Genomic DNA, 21326 nt, shown 5'->3' with positions numbered 1-21326 from the left:
GGAAATCAGCGATTGTGTTTTCTGCCTCTCTTCTTGCATTTCTGTTGTGGTAAAGTGGCGTTTAATAACCTCGTACAAACATGAATATTTCTGGTATTCGTCCAGTAAAACACTAAAAGCTTCCTGAGTCCACCAGGATCCTGCCATTTTAGAAAGAAGTGTTTGTTTACAATCGATCTTCACAATCTTCTCACGACGTAGCGCCAGCATCATCGTGATGTCAGCTTCGCTGATTGGTTTGTTTCGTAAAATTAATTTTACGGAATAGAACATGTCCTATTTTATGAAAATTGTTATCAAAGGTTTTATGAAACTTGAATGTGACCGTGAGCAACAGAAATTTTATAAAATTAAATTATTGTACAATAAATTTGACAGAAAATTTTACTGTGAGCAACAGGCATTAGACTTTCAGATATCCACATAAAAGATCATATCTTACAAGTCTAAGGGTTAACAGACAGTTTCTGGTTGGCTCAGCTAGCTGTCGTACTAACCATGAGAGGGATTTCATCTGTGAATGGACAGAGAAGTGATGGCCTCACTGACCTGGATTTCAGCCAAGCTGCAGAGGATGCTTCCTGTATCATGCTGCATTGTTTGTGCAATACCCACTTCACATCCTAACACACTATGTGTTTGTAACTTTGTGTGGGGATGTGTGTTCCTTTTAGTGTTAAAAGGTCATTATCTTAGTGTCTGCAATCTTTATTTCCATCTTTGAACACCTGGCCTTCATGACACGCAAAACGAAGATGACATTTTCAAGATTAGTGCGTGTAATCCTAAGTACTCACACAGGTAGTTATAACAAAGTGTGTTCCACTACATGTTCTCAGATGAGTTTGATGTTGAATGTCATTATTGATACAATGAATAAAATATTTTCACTCAATAAATGAGAGTCTGAAGCATCATAAAATGCAAAAATCTCTAATTCAACAAATTTCTTCTCAACTGACAACAGGATGCCCTTAAAAACACATTTGTTGGATATCCTGAATGAACATTGTTACTCACCTCAGGTAGTTTCTTTCCAGGCTTGATGTGCATCCCTCCCACTTCGATGGTGTTAGGAGTGAAAGGTCGAGGGTAGCTGAGACTGAAATGTGAGTTCAGCAGCAGCAAAGAAGCGTTCTTTTCCATTTCCTGTATAGGCGGTATCGATGGGTCCTTGAAATATTTCTTTAAGAGTTCCTGCTGTTTTGGTAGGAAGTAGAACTCTCGAGACAAGTAACTGAACAACGTCACACCAAAATTTGAAAATCTCTGCAGAAACGACATTTCAGGTTTGAGTCCCAGTATGACTTCTGGAATGTACGACGACGTGTGCGGGTTTCCGACTCCATCTCCCATCCACACACCAATAGTGTTGGAACTTATATGAATAAGAGGGGCTTTGTATTTGTGGACAAACCCATAGAAACACTCGCTAAGGAATACTTCCAAGATGACGAGGTCAAACTGCGACTCTTTGTCTTCGATGAACTTCTGTATGTTGGGATGTTTGAGCTCTCGTTCACATAGCACAAGGCCCATGTCAAAAATCATTGTAAACAGATTGCGAGCAGACTTCTCTTCATGCATCTGAAACATACTTGGAGTATCTGAAACAGGGAACAGAATTCCCATTTTTTAGGTTTAAGTAGGTCTCTATACATCATATGTGGGTATTGATCATTCTTACAGTAAATTCTGCCAACAAGAGCACACAGCAGTGAGAGATAAATTCACATATAAAAGGCAGGAACTTGAATAGGATGAACACAATGACACATCAATGTGGAAAGGGGGAGAAATTGAAAGAGACACCAAAGATAAGTACAATATCCTTTTCTTTATACACTGCCCTCTTCAAATAGATAGGCTTTCTCCTCATCAATCCCAGATGAGATTATTCCTGCTTACCAGCTTCAGCAAGGGGGTGGACATAAACACTGACTGAGGGGCTGTCTTGACAGATTTTCAATCTTGATGCAGGAAGTGTAGGATTTAAAAAAAAAAAAAAAAAACGGACAAACAGAGGAAAAGGGAAGAGACATGAGATAAAGATGATACCGTATTTCTCTGAATCCAAGATGACTGTTTTTTTTTGCCGGGCTGAGTGGCTCAGACGGTTGAGGCGCTGGCCTCCGGTGGTATTTGAAGGTGCTCAAATACGTCAGCCTCGTGTTGGTAGATTTACCGCCACATTAAAGAACTCCTGCGGGACTAAATTCCAGCACCTCGGCGTCTCAGAAGACCGTAAAAGTAGTTAGTGGGACGTAAAGTCAATAACATTATTATTTTTATTTATTTTTTATTTTTTTTTTTTAGAATCTCATGTGAGAAATCAAGGTCATCTTGCATTTGCGACCTAACAGTAATAACTAAAGTTATGTCGTAATCGTCCACATTTTCAACACTATATTATGCAATGTTTACATTACATTTTTAACCTAGGAACTAGTTTCGGCCTTGGCTGGCCATTGTCAGCCATAATACAAAACTGTACAAACACATCTAAAGACTAAAACAAATGTAATAAACATACACAAATGATGTAAAAGGTATTAAAAACATTTGGGATCAATTATGAGCATAACACATGGGTAGACCACGCACTACACACCACAACGAATTGTTAACTTCATCAACACCGCATCGAATTGCGAATCTCTACCAGCTGCAATCTAAGAATATGCCAGCTATTCAATCATATCTTCGTGTGCCGTCCTTCACTCAACAACTGACAATTTCCAACAGAGGAACTTTTCAGTGTTTTTCACGATATTTTAACAGGAAACACTAATGAAACATTTTAACATGATGCAACATATCCTTATTTTAATTTCATATAAAAATACCCCCTGTGGGTGGGGCTCGCAGATGAAGAATACACCCACAGTATCACCTGCCTGTCATAAGAGGCGATTTAAAAGGGGATCTCAACTTGGGAGGGTGGTTTGGCGACCAGGCGTCCTTAGCTGAGTCCTGGCATTGTTTCCACTTACTAGTGCCAGGCTCCTCACTTTCATCTATCCTGTCTGACCTCCCTTGGTCAACTCTTGCTCTTTTCTGATACCGACTCAATTAGAGCATTCAAGGCCGAGGGAGTCTTTCATATCTATGCCCTTCATGGCCCTTGCCTTTCTTCATCCGTTACTTCATTTTTTTGTGACAAATCCCTTCTTTTTTCTTCTATTTTCTCTCTGTCTACTCCCTGTGGGTGGGGGACGCAGACGAAGAACACACCCACGGTATCCCCTGCCTTTCATAAGAGGTGACTAAAAGAGGCCAATCAAGGGATGATTGTACTAGAACCATGAAACTACTTGTGATTAGTACCATCATGTGGGGAACACCACGAGTCGCCTTTACTTGCGAGTAGTACCACCATGTTAGGTATTCAATAGGTTCGTGATTATTAGCAGCAGAGAGTGGTTCACTGTGGGTTTCCAGTACCTGTGACTAGTACCACTATATGAGGAACACCATGGGAATACCAGCACCCGTGATTAGTACACCTAGGTGAGGAAGACCATGGGTCTGCATTGCCTATGAGTGGCACCATTATGTGTGAAACACCGTGAGTCTACGCTACTTTTGATTAGTACCCCAACATGACAAATACCATGGTTCTAGTTTACTAGTGATAAGTACCATTATGCAGGGCCGTTGACTTGTATTTGGACCCTTTAGACAACAAGCATCCTTGATTCAGGATTGTGCTTTAGAAGCTGTCCATTGGTCAGTAATACTATCATTTATGATAGTTTCTGGGTCGGATCCACCAACTGTTTTACATTCATATCCATCCATTCATTCTTCATCACATTTTTTTATTCTGGTCAGTTGATGATTTTGAACTTTTAAATTGTCATTACATTTCGTACCATTAGGAGCCGATGACCTAGATGTTAGGCCGCTTTAAACAACAAGCATCATCATCATCATCATCAAGTATCATATATTTTATGAGCTGTGAACATAATTCATCCCAGATGCTTTCAATACCTTTTACTTCATTTGTGTATGTTTATACATTTTTTTAGTCTTTAGATGTGTTTGTACAGTTCTGTATTATGGCTGATGATTATTGTGATCACAATTCAATACACATGAAAACCATGAAGTTTATATCCTATGACACCAAACAATAACGAACACCACTGGCAGCTACCACGATAACCACACCACACTGTTGCTTTTCCACTCCCCCGTGCGTGCATACCCAAAACTCGTTGACAATCAACGTATACCTCTTTAATATGCATTGCTAGCCGCGGCAACAGGTTGTACAGTCCCTCTGTGTAACATCACTGGATCTTGGCAAAATGTTTCTCAAATCCGCAGAATGGCATCAAAACATTCAAGCCTTCTAATTCTTAGAAAGGCCACAGCTACTCAGTGGCTGAGTTATGATGCGTCGACTGTACCTGAAGCTTAGTAAAATTAAGTTTTATGGACAGTAGGAATATTATCGTGATGGATCGTCCTATTGTAAAGATACATGGAACAGGTATTGCTGGCAACTATTCAATGGGTTATCATCAATATTATGATGCCAATTTTAACTTACTGGTTAATAAACACCCGGAAATGAAGAATAATTATGCAGGCAGAAAAAAATACGGCATAAGACTAACTAAAGCTAATATTTGGCGCCAGCGTGAAGACAAAAGATAGCTTAAAGAATGCGTACTGTACAGATACCGTGCGCGAAAAGTGGAAGGGCGGAATGGCCATACCACAGTGCAATAAACTCATTCGTTGACCTTCAACATCCACGCCTTTATTACGCCTATACATCGCTAGCCGGTGAAGTCGGCCGAACCCGGCAAGCTAGATGCGCGTGTAGCGGCAGCCACATGTACCTGACGCCGAGTATAAGTTAGGGGTTTTATAGACAGCAGGAATATTTTCCTGATAGATCGTCATATTGTAGAGATGTGTGCAACAGATAAATTTTCAACGGATTCTCTTTATGCCAATGTTAAGTTAATGGTTATTAAACCTGCAGAAATAAAGAATAATTATGAAGCCACAAAATATATGGCATAACAAAGAGTGTGAAGACAAACAGTCTAATAATGTGTACTGTTCAAGAAAGATATTCATATGATTTTACAAAGCACTTTTTAAGCCTGATTTAAATTTTTTGAAGGAAAAAGTGGTGGTCATCTTGGATTCAGAGAAATATGAGGGGGGATCAGATATAAACGGGATTTTATTTTTTATTTAAATTTATTTCTTGAAAAACACAAGGCAATTATAATTTATTTTTCCACATGCTTTCTTGCTTTGGAAATGCATTTGTTCCAGCGTATGGGCAGCTTTTTAATGCCTTCATTTAAAAGGAACAGGGTTGTATCACCAGCCAGTTGCGCACGAAGTCTTCCACACTCTCGTCAACTTCAAATCATTGCCCTCCTAGAGCTTGTTTAAGCAGTCCGAACAAATGGAAATCGCAGGGCGATAAGTCCGGGCTGTAAGGAGGATGATCAAGTGTAGTCCAGTGCATTTCCTGTAGCTTGGAGATAGAACTGCAGTATAGGGCTGCGCATTGTCGTGGAGGAGAATGACCTGTTGAATCGGTTAGTCTCGTCTTTTGCGGCGATATGCGACCCTCGCTTTGTTCAACAGCTCGCAGTAGTAAGCAGCATTGATTGTGTGTCCGTCATGCAAAAATCAATCAGCAATTATGTCTTTAACCGTACAAATGTTTTCGTCTGTAATGCTGGGCCAAGGATGGCGATTGTGTTGCTGATTTTCCACTAGTTCTTGTCCTTTCTTGAAGTTTTTATGCCAGGCAAACACCACGTCCTTGACAATGTTTGATCACCAAACTGTGCAGTCAATCTATCGCAAATTTCCACCACTGTAACTCTTTCATGAGCAAGAAAGTTTATAATTATGCGTTGGGCAGTGGAGGGGTGCACCTGTTGCTCCGACATTGTGAGCGTTACTGATGAAACGGCGGGAAATAACTAACAGCATGCTCTCCCCACTCCTAATGGTCCCACCTAAGCATAGCAGAAGCATGGGGCCAGGCCTACCGACTGTTGACGTTCAGAAACAAAAATCCCATTTATATTTGATCGACCTTCATATGGCACTAGATGGTAAAACACTACAAACACAGGATAAACACAAAAGGAAGAAAAAGATCCCAGTGGTACAATGTAAGTATTGTAAAGGAACACTTCCTTCATCAAGACTGAAGCTCTGTCAAGGCGGCCCTTAAATGATTGTTGATGTCCGCCCTCCTGATGAAGCTGGGAAGCAGAAACAAGCTCGCAAAGGCTGAGGAGAAATGGATGTTTGTGCCACAAAATAAAAACAAACAAAGGAAAGATAAACATCATACACAAATACAAGGAAAACTAAAGGCGATACAAAGGCATGGGCAACAGGATGTAGAAGGTGCTGTACAATCCTGCCGAGGAAGTAAGCTGGTGACACTTGCATTCTTGAACAAAACAATCAGGCTCCATACAATATTGTTTGTTAACATAAAACATCTACCCTTTGGCACAGCTCTACCGATAAAATACACAAATATGGTTCCAGTGCATGGGACCCTCACCAGGATTACTTGATTCAAGAACTGGAAAAAATCCAACGAAAAGCAACTCGATTTGTTCTAGGTGATTTCTGATAAAAGAGTAGTGTTACAAAAATGTTGCAAAGTTTGGGCTGGAAAAACTTGGGAGAAAGGAGATGAGTTGCTCGACTAAGTGGTATGTTAAAATTAAGAACTAGTGTTAGTTTTAATGGTCCACCCAATCAATACACTTCACTTTACAAGTGAAAACTATTTAATATAAAAAAATATATGTCTAGTAGCAGATTACAATGCTCATTGTCTAATAATTTTAAAATGGAAGAACCCGTGTCCTTTAAGAACTGTTTGAGAATATACTAAATATAAAATATATACATTATTTACATAAAACTGTCCACCACTTCCTGCAAAAAAATTTATCTTCATTGTTAGAATTTGAATGACATTTCTTGGATCATGGCTGCCTATTATCAGAACCATTAGAGAATGATGCTTTACTGTTGCCATTCATTGTCTCTAGTATGGGACTAAAATAGCGTCCCTTTTACATCTTAGGGCACCATTTTAAGTTCCTTGTTGCTTTCTCCTACCAACCTCTAATGTGTCGTTTAATTTCTCTGTTGTTTCCTGATGAAGAGAGGCAAGGTTCCTTTTGAAATGCGTAGAGTGTGTTTATAATTAATTACACGGCATAAGCCCAAAATATACTTCATGTATAGTTACATGGGCCGTGAAAGTCTAAATGATAATATTAGTATCAAGATGGTGTAATGTCCAATTGATATGTATTGAATAGGTGGAACTTTGCTTAACTTGATATTGCAACTGCATGTCCAGTGGTTCTCAAGTTATAACCGAACACAGATACTACGTACAGACTGACAGATGTTGAGTTTGTGGTGGTGATTATTGTTTTAAGAGGAAGTACAACTAGGCAACCATCCTCTATATAACACTAATCAGAAAGAATGGAAGGGATCTGACACTTAGAAAAATGAAGATATCTGCCAAAGGAAGACAATGGCCAAAAAGGACTTGAAAATGAAAGACTCGCTAGGCTTTGAATGCTCTAATAGCGTCAGGGTCAGGAAAGAACAAGAGTTGACCAAGGGAAATCGGAGCCTGGCACAAGGAGGTGGAAGCAATACTAGGACTCAGCTAAGGACCACGTGGTCGCCAACCCACGCTCGCAAGTTAAGAGCCCCTGGGCACCTTTAAGTCGCCTCTTATGACAGGTAGGGGATACTGTGGGTCTTATACTACTGCCCCCACCCACAGAGGGGAGATGCTGAGTTTTGTAAACTTAGGGATAAGACTCACCTTCCTCCGGTAAGCTCGAATGAACTGTGATATCAGTGTAGTTTGCCATTGGAGGTTTAACAGGGAACCCACTCACAACAGTCACTTGGTGACCTCGTCGTGCAAGCTCCTGCATCAGAGCACCGTAGGAGATCATATGGCTCTTGGCAGGTATAGGGAAGAGTGCAAGAATGCGAGCACAATCAATGGCACCTCCAACAAACATCAGGAAGAACACCGTCGTCCAGAAGCACCGTGGACCTGCCATCTGAAAAATAAATACCGATACCTATAGTAGTGTTACTGTCTTAGTGAGTCAAACAGGAAACAAAAAGAGGATATGAGGTATATTGGAAGGATGTTAACATTTTTAGTTAAACATCGTTAAAATGGAGACATGTTTCGCCCCCTATGTGGGGCATCATCAGTTATATGGAAGCACCTCAAAATTACACCAGACGTCTGGTTGGGACTTATGAACATAATATGCGAGAGAGAGTACATTAAAAAACACTTACAAGGTCTTATCTTAGACGAAATAACCAATTGACTAGTTACACATAGTAAAATACGTTAGCGGTTCTTAATATTAAAACGAGGCCATCACATGTACAGTATAACAATGAAGTTAATTAAAGTCTATTTGATGTTGAGTTTGAAGGTAATTTTATGTAGTATATACAAATGTTGGAAAACAAAATACAGTTTACAATTACTGTACACTTATTTATAATTGTTAAAAATTGGTGAGGAGAAACATCCCAATTTTGTCTATTCGTGATTTTGGCTCCAACCAAAATAATTCGCCCAAGGATTCTTGAGGCAGTGACCTCCGTTGGTCACTCTCTATACGATGGAGTGCCTAGTGCAAGTGAACTGCAGATTTTATTGATTATAAAATGAGGCTGTGCTAAGACAGAATTAAACAACAATGGTTTCAAATGAAGACAGTTAAAATGTCATTAGATTCTTCCTAGTTGACTAGAGGTTTGCAAATATTTTTGTTGTTGAAGTGTGGAAAAGTCAGTTGTTGGTTGAATGGGCACCGGTCGAAAATGTTGTGCAGTGCAATCGGTGTTTGAGCTGTCTTACGTATGAGAGAATCTGAAATGGAGGATTTGTCTTTAATTAGTTAAGTGAAATGACGGAAAAAGAGATGAAAAGAGGGGGGAAATCATTGAGAAATGAAAATGTGAAAGTTGAAGCTTACCTTAAAAGCTGTTGAGCTGTTACCTAATTGCTAGGAGGTTTGTGGAGCACTGGCTGTCGCTGATGTCCTGCTCCTCGTGTTGTACGTGTGACGTCTTATTTGTAAATTGTATTTTATTTTCCAACATTTGTATATACTATGTAAAACTACCTTCGAACTCAACATCAAATAGACTTTAATTACCTTCATTGTTATACTGTACATGTGATGGCCTCGTTTTAATATTAACCCATTTATGCCCAGGTGGGTCGCTTTCGACCCATCAAATTATGCTATGTTTCTTTAAGCTATCACATTCTTGACACTTGTAAGGTCGATTAAGTTAAGCATTATATATTTCGTCATACGTTAAGGTGGGAATTTGATTCATTGTTGGCGTTATTCTTGATCTGAAGTCAATAGGAGAAAGATGGATTGTCAGCCCTTTGCACGCGGGTGAAGAATGTACGTAGAATTGACAACTATTCTCATTGGCAGGTTATTCATTGCAGTATTTACTATTTAAAACTTCAATAATACACATACATAATTTGATGTCCGCATAAGTTGCTTAGAATATCCGTTATTTTCAATAGAACCTAGTGTGGGTCGCTAACGACCCGCTGGGCAGTTACCCGAGAGCTATCACTGACTTCCACATTCGCTCAATAACGACCATGTATTTAGCATAAACCTTACGTAATTAGTCTTAGGATCCCTAATTGCTCTGTAATATATTGCAGAGTATAGCAAGTGACAGTTGCAGAAATTCAGGATGAGCTCGATGCGGCCGATCCTTCAGATGTCCCCGACTCAGGTGTTGATATCTTCACTGGGCTGCATGAAGAGAGAGGAGAAGAAACAGATGCTGACTTCGGTGATGAAGATTGTTCAGATCCTGACAGACTAAATCATGCTCAGCTTCAAGCCCCAGCAGAGTTAGTGATGCAGGTACCAATAAAGAGTAACTTCAATTCATAACTTCCTCCCGAATTCAGTGATGAAACTGAACCGCTTCCGGAAAATGAACAAGTTGACGGTAGTAACTTAGAAACAAATTGTACTAATGGGACATCTAAATCTACTCTTTCAATTGGGAAACAGTTGATACGATATTCCCACCCTCTTCTTTGTCCAATGTTGGTCATCCAGGTAAAAAAAAAATTACGATCCGATCATACCCTATAGATTTTTTGGGTGCATTTCTCAAAGCAGATACAGTTCTTCAAAAATTGAAATAGACCTTGGTTATGCCTCTTTCCTCGACATACTTTTTCTGAGTGGATATGTACCCCTACCACGAAGAAGAATGTCTCAGTTCCACTGTCAGTTATGGAATCTGCAGTTATGTGTTTTTGGGTACTAAATATTATTATAATTAAACAGAACAATGACAATTATTGCTTTTTGTGTCATTATGAAACTCATTTCTAAAGGTACGTAAACTGTAAGTCTGTAGAAATAAATTGTTGCTAAGGTTGATGTTCAGAATGTCGTCTCTCCCTATTTCCCGAGCAAGTGCTTAGCGGGTCATTAACGACCCATGTGTTTACATGGGTTCTAAACAATTAAATATGGTTTTGTTCATTTCTACATGAATAATGGGTCATACTAAGTGTTTATATATACAAGTTATCAATATCGCAGGAAAAATTTTACTATGTGTAACTAGTCAATTTGTTATTTCGTCTAAGATAAGACCTTGTAAGTTAATGTACTCTCTCTCGCATATTATGTTCATAAGTCCCAACCAGACGTCTGGTGTAATTTTGAGGTGCTTTGATATGACTGATGATGCCCCACATAGGGGGCGAAACATGTCTCCATTTTAACAATGTTTAACTAAAAATGTTAACATCCTGTAAGGTATTGAATAGGTTGGAGTCCAATAAATTTTCTTATATTATTATTGAGATTCTTTCAATACAGAAAATAAAATGATTTTCATTACTTGTAATAATATTGGAAGGAGACGCACAGAACAGAGATGAAGAACAACAAAAAAGAGTAATATTATAACATTACATCTTTGTGAGAAACAGAAATACAGCAAGAAGTGAACAACTGGATTGATGTGTTTAAGGGTGTAAAATCTACATGTCTTAAGGCCTATTTTCTAGGTTCATATCTAAGGCACTATTTGTTCCACAAGTAACAAACTTTGTTCAACTATTAACATCAATTAGGGCAAAATACAATCATAATACAGAAATAGTTTCCTAAAACTGAAAATAAATTCCAGACCAGACAAATTTCCTACATTAAATAACATGTTAAAATGGAAAACCACCTAATTCAGGAATGAAGCTATTTTTGTGTACCATTTGCACAAATAACCTGATGAAAATGGAACACTTTATGTGCAACTGCTACTAAACTCTACTGAATCATTTTCAGTTTTGTAATGATGATAGTATGCATGGTATTATTTTTGAGAATGACTGTTCTTTGAATTCTAGAAACCATTAACCTCATCCTCAGCGACTGCCTTCTTCAAGGATCATTAAGGATTCCATAATATTCTTGGGAGAGTACTTTTTGTGCTACAAAAGATTTCAAAACTTTTCTCACCCTACTGGGTTGTAAATAGTGCAGCATTATTCCTTCCATCCCGAAGCCTCCGTGGCCCAGGTGAAAGTGCCGGTCTCTCATTGCTGGGTTCAGAGGTTCAAATCCTGGTCACTCCATGTGAGATTTGTGCTGGACAAAGCAGAGGCAGGACTGTTTTTTCTCTGTGTACTCCTGTTTACCCTGTCATCTTTCATTCCAGCAACACTCTCCAATATCATTTCATTTCATCTGTCAGTCATTAATCATTGCCCCAGAGGAGTGCAACATGCTTCGACAGCCAAACAATTCCTATTCTCACCGCTAGATGGAGGCTTCATTCACTCCATTCCTGACTGGATTGAAAGTGGAAACAGGCTGTGGATTTTTATTTTCAATCCTTCCACCCCTGTTACAATGCTCACTGAATGCTGGTTACCTTTCACGTTTGCTTTTGTTCCAACAAGCAATTAGTGGAATAAAACTGAATCATTTTATAGACATGATATAGGCTTTTAGGCTTATGCCATGTCAAGAAAATAAGGTGAAATTATTTATGTTTTGCAGAGAACTGTGCTCTGCGTCATCAGAGGAAAGGCTTCTAAAACAATGAATGAGCTTTGAATTTAGACGTTACCCATTTTAGTTTTGTACTACATTTTTGCAATGAACCTCTTGAAGTAGTGAAAATTTTTAAATATGTGGGCAGCATGATGTCACAAGATGGAAATTTGGATGGAGAAAATGATTTAAGAACACAGCAGTCTGCAAGTTTCTACCAGTGTATGGAACAAAGATGTGCCAATGAAGTGCGAGAACGTTTTATACTCGTCATATTACAAACCTACACTGTCCTATGCTTCAGCAGCCTGGACGTTGACTAAGCGGAACCAAAGTAAGATACAAGAGGCTGAAATTAGTTTCTTGAGGAGCATACAGGGAAAGACAGGACGAGACAGAATACGAAATGAGGAAATAAGGAGAAGCGTGGGAGTGTGTAAACTTCAAGAAGAGATTGATTTAGCAAAGCTAAAATGATTTGGATACATAATGAGAATGCCAGGAGAGAGAATACCAAAGAGAACATTAATGGATACAGAGACTGCAAAGAGGCCTAGGGAATGGCCTAGAATGAGAAGGAGGAGCTCTGTTGCAGACTGTATTGCAAATACAGGAGTTGATAGCAATAAAGAACTAGAAGAGGAATGGTGGAAAGATCGAGTAAGGTGGAGGGTTCTGGTATACTACTCTACCCAGAGAGAATCTGGAAAAGGAAATGGATGAAGAAGACGATGACTACATTTTTGCAATACAGTGAAAATGTCTTCTAAACATAAACTGCTTATACTGGAGGTGAAAATAAAAGTGATCAAAGACAATGAAAAAACAAATGTGTAGCTGTTTAAAGTTGGTTGAAGAGAACAGCAGGTCATGTGAACTGTATAACCAAATGTACACATCATGATGAAATGAATGTTCGAGCTTGTTAGTGATGTAGATATTGACTTCCATAGGGAACCTAAAATATTTGTTCTGAATGAGTAAAATCATTCCAATATATATATATATTTATTTTTTTTGCTAGTGGCTTTACGTTGCACTGACACAGATAGGTCTTATAGCTCGATGCGATAGGAAAGGCCTAGGAGTTGGAAGGAAGCGGCCATGGCCTTAATTAAGTTACAGCCCCAGCATTTGCCTGGTGTAAAAATGGGAAACCATGGAAAACCATCTTCAGGGCTGCCAACAGTGAGATTACAACCCACTATCTCCCGAACGCAAGCTCACAGCCGTGCGCTCCTAACCGCATGGGCAACTCACCCGGTATTCCAATAATTGGTCCATTATTGGATATTGTAAATTTTCCAGCAGTTACTGCTGGGTAAATTGAGTAGCTCAATAGTTGCTGTTGCTGGTCCCAAGCCCAGATGAGGGAGGAGGGTTCAACGTCATGCTTCTGCAACAATCCGGTTGGTAAAAACATTTGTTGCATCTAAATGCACTGGCTAGAAGAAATATTGAGATACAATCTGCTAGGGCATTCCCTGCTTTAGGAGACACACATCATTATTGCCTGAATGGTGTGAGAAATGGGCAAGGGGTAACCACTTAAAGATGGGGTGGGCTAAAGAAGCAAGTCCAGCAAATCAGGATGGCATCCATCAAGACTGGTACTCTGAAAATTCGAAGTCGAGATCTTGCTGATGTACTCAATAACTGGCACATAGATATTGCTTCCAAGAGTAAAGATATTGGTGAAGGGTACAAGTTGTTCTTCCATGGGAAAACACCTAACCGTAATGGCGTAGCCATCGCTGTCAGCCCTAGTATCCGAGATCATGTCATCGGTGTTAGCCGTTTATGCACTGGGAATGCACTGTCGAAACATTTTGCCCTTGATCAAGGGCTATGGGTGGTTATGAAATGTAATATTTTGCACACGTTGCTATAGGTTGTCACAGTTGTTTGCTGTGGGATTTGTTGAGATTCTCGTTGAAAACTGCACAACACTCCCTTGTAAGTGAAACCTTATCTAAGTTCTGGCTAAGGTGGTTGGTCACATAAAATGGTTGCACCCACAAACAACTGCAAGGAAGTGACTGGAAACTGTGGCTGAACACAAGAGACGAAGCAAATGATAACTTGATAATATTATGTAAGATGTGGAGGAAGGACAGCTGAAGTGACAGAAGATCTACCGGCAAGAAACTTAACTAGACAAACACAAGTCGAGGATAGCCAGCCAACTATACATGGTCTATTATGATGATGATAGTTATCAGCTACATTTACCAAGTATGGGCCCCGCTTGGATCTGACTTGCCCCACATGCCTCTTCATTTCTCCTGTAATACGGTAAGTCAAAGTAATACCCTGGAAGCCAAGCCATATGAGGGCTAGTTCTGTCAGCTGGTGTGACAGAGATAGCAGGGTGAGTGCGAGATAGTAGACAGTGAATGCGCTGTTTCTATCTCCCTCCCTTCACAATGAACAACTTTGTTTTTAGCACTTGCCATTACTTAGCACATGGAGATAATATTCTTCCAACTGGATAAAATATCGTATTACAACACAGACATAAGTGAAACTCACACTCAACACACCATAACACTCAGCGCAAGAGAGCCGGCAGCACTGACTGTTTAGGCCTTAGTGTTGCTAACCCATACGCAATGACAGAAAAAGCACGGAGCTAGAGCACTTCAATGCTGACTTAATGGAAACTTCTCCTGTGAGGGCTGGATGAGAACTGACCTGCGGTCACTATTCAGCACCATTGAGCAATCTTCACTTCAACTGGCTGGTGGCAAGATATTCCCCTCTACAGATCAGAAAGCTATTGGTCTTGCATGACCAGGGATAGAAGAGCAGGAGGGAGTTATTCGAAGTTTGCTTTTCTTGCAAGGTTTCACTTGGATTTGCTGAGCTTTATAAGACCTTATCTGATATTTGTCTTTTGACTGCAACACCATTAATGGATTCTTTCAGAGAGACATAAGGAGAAGATGAATGTAGCTGGTGAAAGAATGCTGTCATTTCTTTCTTTCTTTCTTACTTAGCAAGAAATAAGTCAGACATACAAAGGGTTCCAGTTGATAGGGATGTCATGAAGAAGCTGATGAAGCAATTATGGCTCTTCCAGAAATCAAAATTTATATCAGAGAAGCTTGCAAAGTGTACAGTTTGATGATGATGATGCTTGTTGTTTGAAGGGACCTAACATCTAGATCAACAGCCCCTAACGGTAGGAAATGTAATGACTATTTAAAAGTTCAAAATCATCCACTGACCAAAATAAAAAATGCGATGAAGAATGAATGGACTTAAAACAATCAGTGGCACCGACCCAGAAACTATCATAAACAATAGTATTACTGACCAAGGGACTGCTTCTAAAGTGCAATCCTGAATCGATGATGCTTGTTGTCTAAAGGTGTTCAAAATCCAGGTCAACGGCCCCTCATAATGGTACTTATCGCTAGTAAAGTAGAACCATGGTATCTGTCATGTTGTGGTACCAATCAAAAGTAGCGTAGACTCACGGTGTTCCACACATTATGGTACTACTCACAAGTATTGTACGACGTACAGGTAACGCAGACCTATGGTGTTTCTCACATAATGGCACCACTCAAAGGCAATGCAAACCCATGGTGTTCCTCACCTAGGTGTACTAATCACGGGCACTGGTATTCCCATGGTGTTTCTCATATAGTGGGTACTAATCACAGGCAATGCAGACCCACGGTGTCGCTCATATAGCGGTACTAATCACAGGCAACGCCCAGACCCGTGGCGTTTCTCCCAATGGTACTAAAGACGGGTAATGGAAAACCACAGTGAACCACTCTCTGCTGCTACTAATCACAAATCTATTGTGTACGTAACATAGTAGTAGGCCCTACTACTCGCAAGTAAAGGCGACCTATGATGTTCCTCGCGTGATGGTACTAATCACAAGTAGTTTCATGTTCTAATACAATGATCCCTTGGTCGCCCCTTTTAGTTGCCTCTTACGACAGGCAGGAAATACCGTGGGTGTATTCTTCGTCTGTGTCCCCCCCACCCACAGGGGGAGTATACAGTTTGAAGGTGGCCACTCTGTCATGATATTTGTCAAAATTTTGAAATCTCAGAAGCTGAGAATTTCTGTTATAACCCACAATTATACAGCAGAAAAGATTGAAGAAAATTCATTTATTGCAAAAATAAACTATGATTTGACCAAAGAGTTTGATAGAGACCTGCCTGTGCCAACAATAAAAATTACCCTGAGTTATTAAGTAAACAAGAAATAGCTGGGCTAAATGGATTTCAACCTATGTTTGTACTTTTTGCAACTGCTGTTGAGTGCAAGTGCAACTAAAAAAGTATTTCTCCTTACATGTTTTACAACAATTTATCATTTTAATGCCATATCCTACAAGATTTAATTAACTATAAGCTCTAAATTTCATTTGTGTTCCGTATTGAAGTGCAATTATAAGAATAAATTGACAAGAGGGTCCACCTTTACAATACAATATATCAAGTAAATGATATTACATACGTCTTGGGACTAGTTTCAGCCACTTAGTGGCCATCTTCAGCCAAATAAAAATTAAACAGATCATATGATAACTAAAACATATGTATACCAAACAAAGACAATGTTGTACGAATAATGACAACATTAAAATATATATAACAAAAATTAAGGTTAGGATCATCTTGTCACAGCATAAATAATTTTTCTCTTTTTTAATTTATCTTCTGTATATTTTTTCATTCCTAATACTGGCTGTCATTTCCAGATTTACTTCTTTGCCTGAGGTCTTAAGTTAACTTAAAGACATCATATTGTCTTTATTTTTATTATTAAAAGTAACAGTCATTTTCTTTCAGAATTTCCAAATGTAGGGCCTAGTTAGTTAAAGACTTACTATTTTTGCAGTAAGCAGCCTCGTTTATTTTCAAGGCCATTCTTTCAGTATATTAGTCCAATCAGCAGGCATATTTATTGGTGCGCTTTACTCGGCACGGCTGTGCAACTTGTCCGCTCTGTGTCTAGTTGCTCTTGATATTTTACTTGTTCATTTATTGCTGTGAAAATTATTATATATCCATTGTGTTTGACAAAACATAAGTGTGTTTGAGAGGTCTTGGAAAATATACTTGTACTGAATTATTATTATTATTATTATTATTATTATTATTATTATTATTATTATTATTATTATTATTATTATTATTATTAGATTATTATTTGTAGTATGTTACGTAAATGTTATGTAGAAGACGTTTGTACCGTATTTAGTAAATATTGATATATAAACGAAACAAGTGTAATTAGACTTGTATTTTTGATTTTTGGCTCATTTGGATATATAAATTAATTATTTTTACTACAGATTTATTTTAGGCACAAAATGAATGAAAGTTTCAATATAGCTTCATAATAGGTTGTACTATTTTATAAATATGTTTGCGATGTATAAACATTTTTTTGTTCTACCTAAATGTTATTGCTAAACTTTTGTTTTGTTTTATTTTTAATTAATATTTTTTAGTTTTGGCTGGAAAATGTTTACTAATTGTCATAAATGAACTGAGTAAGGTTTTATTCATATAGGCAATCATATTAGTAAAAATAATAAAAATTTCATGTTTCTACCCACAATAACAGCTGAACTGTGAGTGATCAAACAAAAGCTTGCAAAAAACGGAAACTGGCCTTGGCGCTCAGTGGTAGGAAAACCGTAATAGCACACGGCGCTCAAAGGGTTAATGATGACAAATACACTTAAAAATTTACTTTGAATATTTACTAACACCTTTATTGATCTACTGTACAAACCCTGTGTTTCAAAGTTCCATGCTACATGATATAGTCGTCTTGGAACACTTCACATCTTGCTAAACATATATACCTTTTATCCTTAATAGAACTGTAAAACAAAAAATATCAATAGGAAGCTATAAAGGAAACCTTAGTAGTTATTGTCAGCATTTATAGGGTCAAAAAGATATTACCCAAAAAAATTTAAAATGTGATCTTTTGTATAACATTCTCCCCTACCTTACATTACCTTATCTACAAACTATACAACTGCAATGCTGTATAGGCCCTACATCAGAATTAATCCATCTACTTGTTACTTTTTTCCATCACAAAAGTGAACACTCAGGATCATGAATTAAAGTTGTACAACTGTGACTGGTATCTTGTCTCAGAACACTTAAAAACACTCAAACAGAACATAAGCACTTGACATCCATGTGGTTCATGTGCTATCATAATACCACATCACTTTCCACAGAAGATTACAGAAATGAGCTATGGCTCCATCATCTGAACTGATTTATAAGCCAACATGCTGTTTGTTAATTTAGCCATTGTACCACCAATTTTAGTCCATATTTACCTTAGTGTAAGCTAGTTCAGCAGACAAACTAACTCTGTAATCCAGTTCCTCCCATCTTCTTATATGAGAACTGCATGCCAAGGCCAGTTATCAGATAGGGAAATGCTGAGTCATCCTAGTCCTTGAGGAGACAACATTTGTCTTGTGCATACATACCTGGACCTCTTTGATCCATCTCAAAGCTAGGTTGGCAATGCTGGACAATAGTTTAGGTACCATAATAATTAGCAACATTTGTTCAAATTCAGATTGGTTCAGAAACATAACTGGACAAAGACAGGGAAGTGTATTGTCTCCACTTATGTTTACAATGGTTATGGATGAAATTCTAAAGGAAACAAAGGCAAGATATGGAGGGGATATGAAAATATTGTTGTTTGCAGATGACATAATGAACTGTGGAGTCAACAATACACAAGTACAAATTAAAACAGAGGCTTTAAATGACAATATTGAGGAATACGGTAGGAACCTCAATGTGGAGAAGAGCAAAAGAGTGGTGATGACAAGAGAAAAAGAGGTAAAAGGAATCGTTAGTATCAGGGGACAAAACTTAGAGGTTGTTGAATGCTTCAAATACGGTATTTGAAAAGTGAAATAATGCAAGATACAAAGTTGGATGCGGAGATCAGCAGAAGGACACAAGCAGGAAATATGTTCTACAAGCATGTAAGGAACCTGGTGTGATACAGAGAACTTCCTATGAGATAAAGAGATACCGTAAAGTGGGGTAACTTTGGCCATACAGGTTAACTTCGGCCACTGACGAATAACAACACTTATTTTCTCCTGCCTCCTATACTGGAAAAGATGAACCACTCGCAACAACTAAAATGCACATACAATAGAACGCTCTATTAACACTCGGTAGTCCAAATAACATTGGTGGGCTCATTGTTGAGTCAATCGATTTTTTTCGCAGCCCCGACTATTGTCTTCTCTGGTAACAGCAGAAAACAAACTGTTCTCTAGCCCCAGCATTCGATTCTCTGGTAACTGATCAACACAATTTGATGCATTTTATTCAAATAGCTTTTCAGGGAATAGTTTTGTGATAAAAGTTGTCGCCTACTGGGGTAACTTCGGCCATGCTAAGAACATACAGGAAAACATTACGCAGCAGCGGATACTGTAATTACAATCCTGTTTACTTCAAGAATGCTTTAGAAGAGATTAATAAAGGCACAATAACAATAAACGGGGAAGTTTATCCCGACAGGGAGGGGAAAGACAGTTTCCATTTTCAATGATAAATAGACGGATATCAGTTGACATGGACGATACACATTTAAGAACTTGATGACGGCCCAGATATTTTCTAATTTAGAAGACAGTGTATTATGAGGACAGTCTAAAAGACTGCGTCTTTTCTAATTTAGAAGACAGTGTATTATGAGGACCTTCTAAAAGACTGCGTCTTTTCCGACTGCCTTTTCTCTCCATATAATTGGGCTTTATGATTTCTGTACCTTTTATTTATTATCTTTTGTACCATTACAAATATTTATGCAATGCAACATGTAATTTGTAATATCATACAATGCTTGTACGCTTAGGCTAAATAAAATAGTTTCTTCTTTGGGGAAAAAGTGAATTTGATCACTATACATTTGTTTCACCATAAATCGTTTTAATTTGTTTGTGATTGTTGATACTGGGCATTTTGCAGGTTTTTAAAAAACATTCACGGTGGCCAAAGTAACACTACATCGAAGAAAACTTCGTTTCTTGAGTTATTTTTATGGCGGCCGAAGTTACCCCAAAACATGGGATAACTCCAGCCACTCTTTCGATAATCATTATTCATTACTGAATAACAATTAGAATCATGTTCATATTTAAAAATGAAGAACAAACATGGCAGAATTTATATTATATTTTTCAGAAAATTAGAGGGAATATTTCACATTTTATTTTTAAAAATATACGAAAAAGTGGCCGAAGTTACCCCGTTTTACGGTAATGTACAAGATGTACTACACACCTATATTAACGTATGCATCAGAGACTTGGACTTAGAAATTAGATTAAAAATCAGGACAGTGAGATGTTGCTGAGGAGTATGGTAGGGAAGACAAGGAGAGACAGAGTAAGAAATGTTGGGGTCAGAAAAGAGATAGGGGAAGAAAAACTGATGGATAGGATGGATAAGAATAAATTGAGATGGTTTGGACATGTTATGAGGATGGAGGAGGGAAGGATACCAAAACAGTATTGGAGGCTAAGATAAAAGGAAAGAGGGAGGCCTAGAGCAAGATGCATGGACTCTGTCAAGAAGAGTATAAGAAAAAGATTGGACTGGAATACAGTTACTAAAAAAAGGAATGAAGGAAGGAGAGGCAGCGTTGGAGAAGTGCCATCAACAAACCAACCTTGCAGGAGCTGGACGAGGGTAAATGAAAATTATGATTTGTTTAAAAGTACAGGTACAGTTTAGGATCCTCCAAAGAGTAGAAGAGAAACAAGAAAACAATAGTTTATCTCCTTAGCAGAATGGTAAGGATAATGGCCTTCAATTTAGAGAGTCCCTGGTTTGGACTGGGATTTTAGCCTTGTCTGATTAATTCCAGTTGCTCGGGGACCAAGTGTTTGTCTTAAAACTTGCCTATTCATTTACACTGAACTTGTCAACCACCTCCTTTCATGTAGGGTTAAGTCAGGAAGGGCACCACATCTATGTGTGCAATGCAGGTCACATCCATGACCCTAACTAGGGTGTGGGAAGAATGTTAGAAGAAAAAGAAAAAAACATTTAATTATAATAAGTGAAAGTGAAAAATAGGGATACTCAATATCAATTTTGAAAAGAGGAACCAAATTTATGGTGGTAGGAGAGCCA

At 38.4% G+C, this 21326-nt stretch overlaps 1 protein-coding gene across 3 annotated transcripts in view; it reads right to left on the bottom strand.

Moving 5' to 3' along the window:
• LOC136884222 (UDP-glucosyltransferase 2) overlaps nucleotides 1-20467 on the bottom strand; it is a 104923-nt gene extending 84456 nt beyond the window's left edge. Inside the window, exons 1-3 of one of the 3 annotated variants that reach the window (XM_067156282.2) lie at nucleotides 18488-20467; nucleotides 7868-8114; nucleotides 1021-1607 (exon numbers count right to left, since the gene is read on the bottom strand). In XM_067156282.2, coding sequence (XP_067012383.2) covers nucleotides 1021-1607; nucleotides 7868-8114 — 834 coding nt within the window. In that variant the 5' untranslated portion in view covers nucleotides 18488-20467. Of the gene's footprint in view, nucleotides 1-1020; nucleotides 1608-7867; nucleotides 8115-18151 lie in introns of all 3 variants that reach the window. The other 2 variants (XM_067156278.2, XM_067156277.2) reach the window with 2 other exon arrangements.
• Between the last annotated feature and the right edge of the window lie 859 nt (nucleotides 20468-21326).

This window comes from Anabrus simplex, chromosome 12, assembly GCF_040414725.1.
Source record: "Anabrus simplex isolate iqAnaSimp1 chromosome 12, ASM4041472v1, whole genome shotgun sequence".
NCBI classification, from domain to species: domain Eukaryota; kingdom Metazoa; phylum Arthropoda; class Insecta; order Orthoptera; family Tettigoniidae; genus Anabrus; species Anabrus simplex.
Note: the sequence above shows the minus strand (reverse complement) of the source record. Positions and strands in the feature narration are given on the sequence as shown.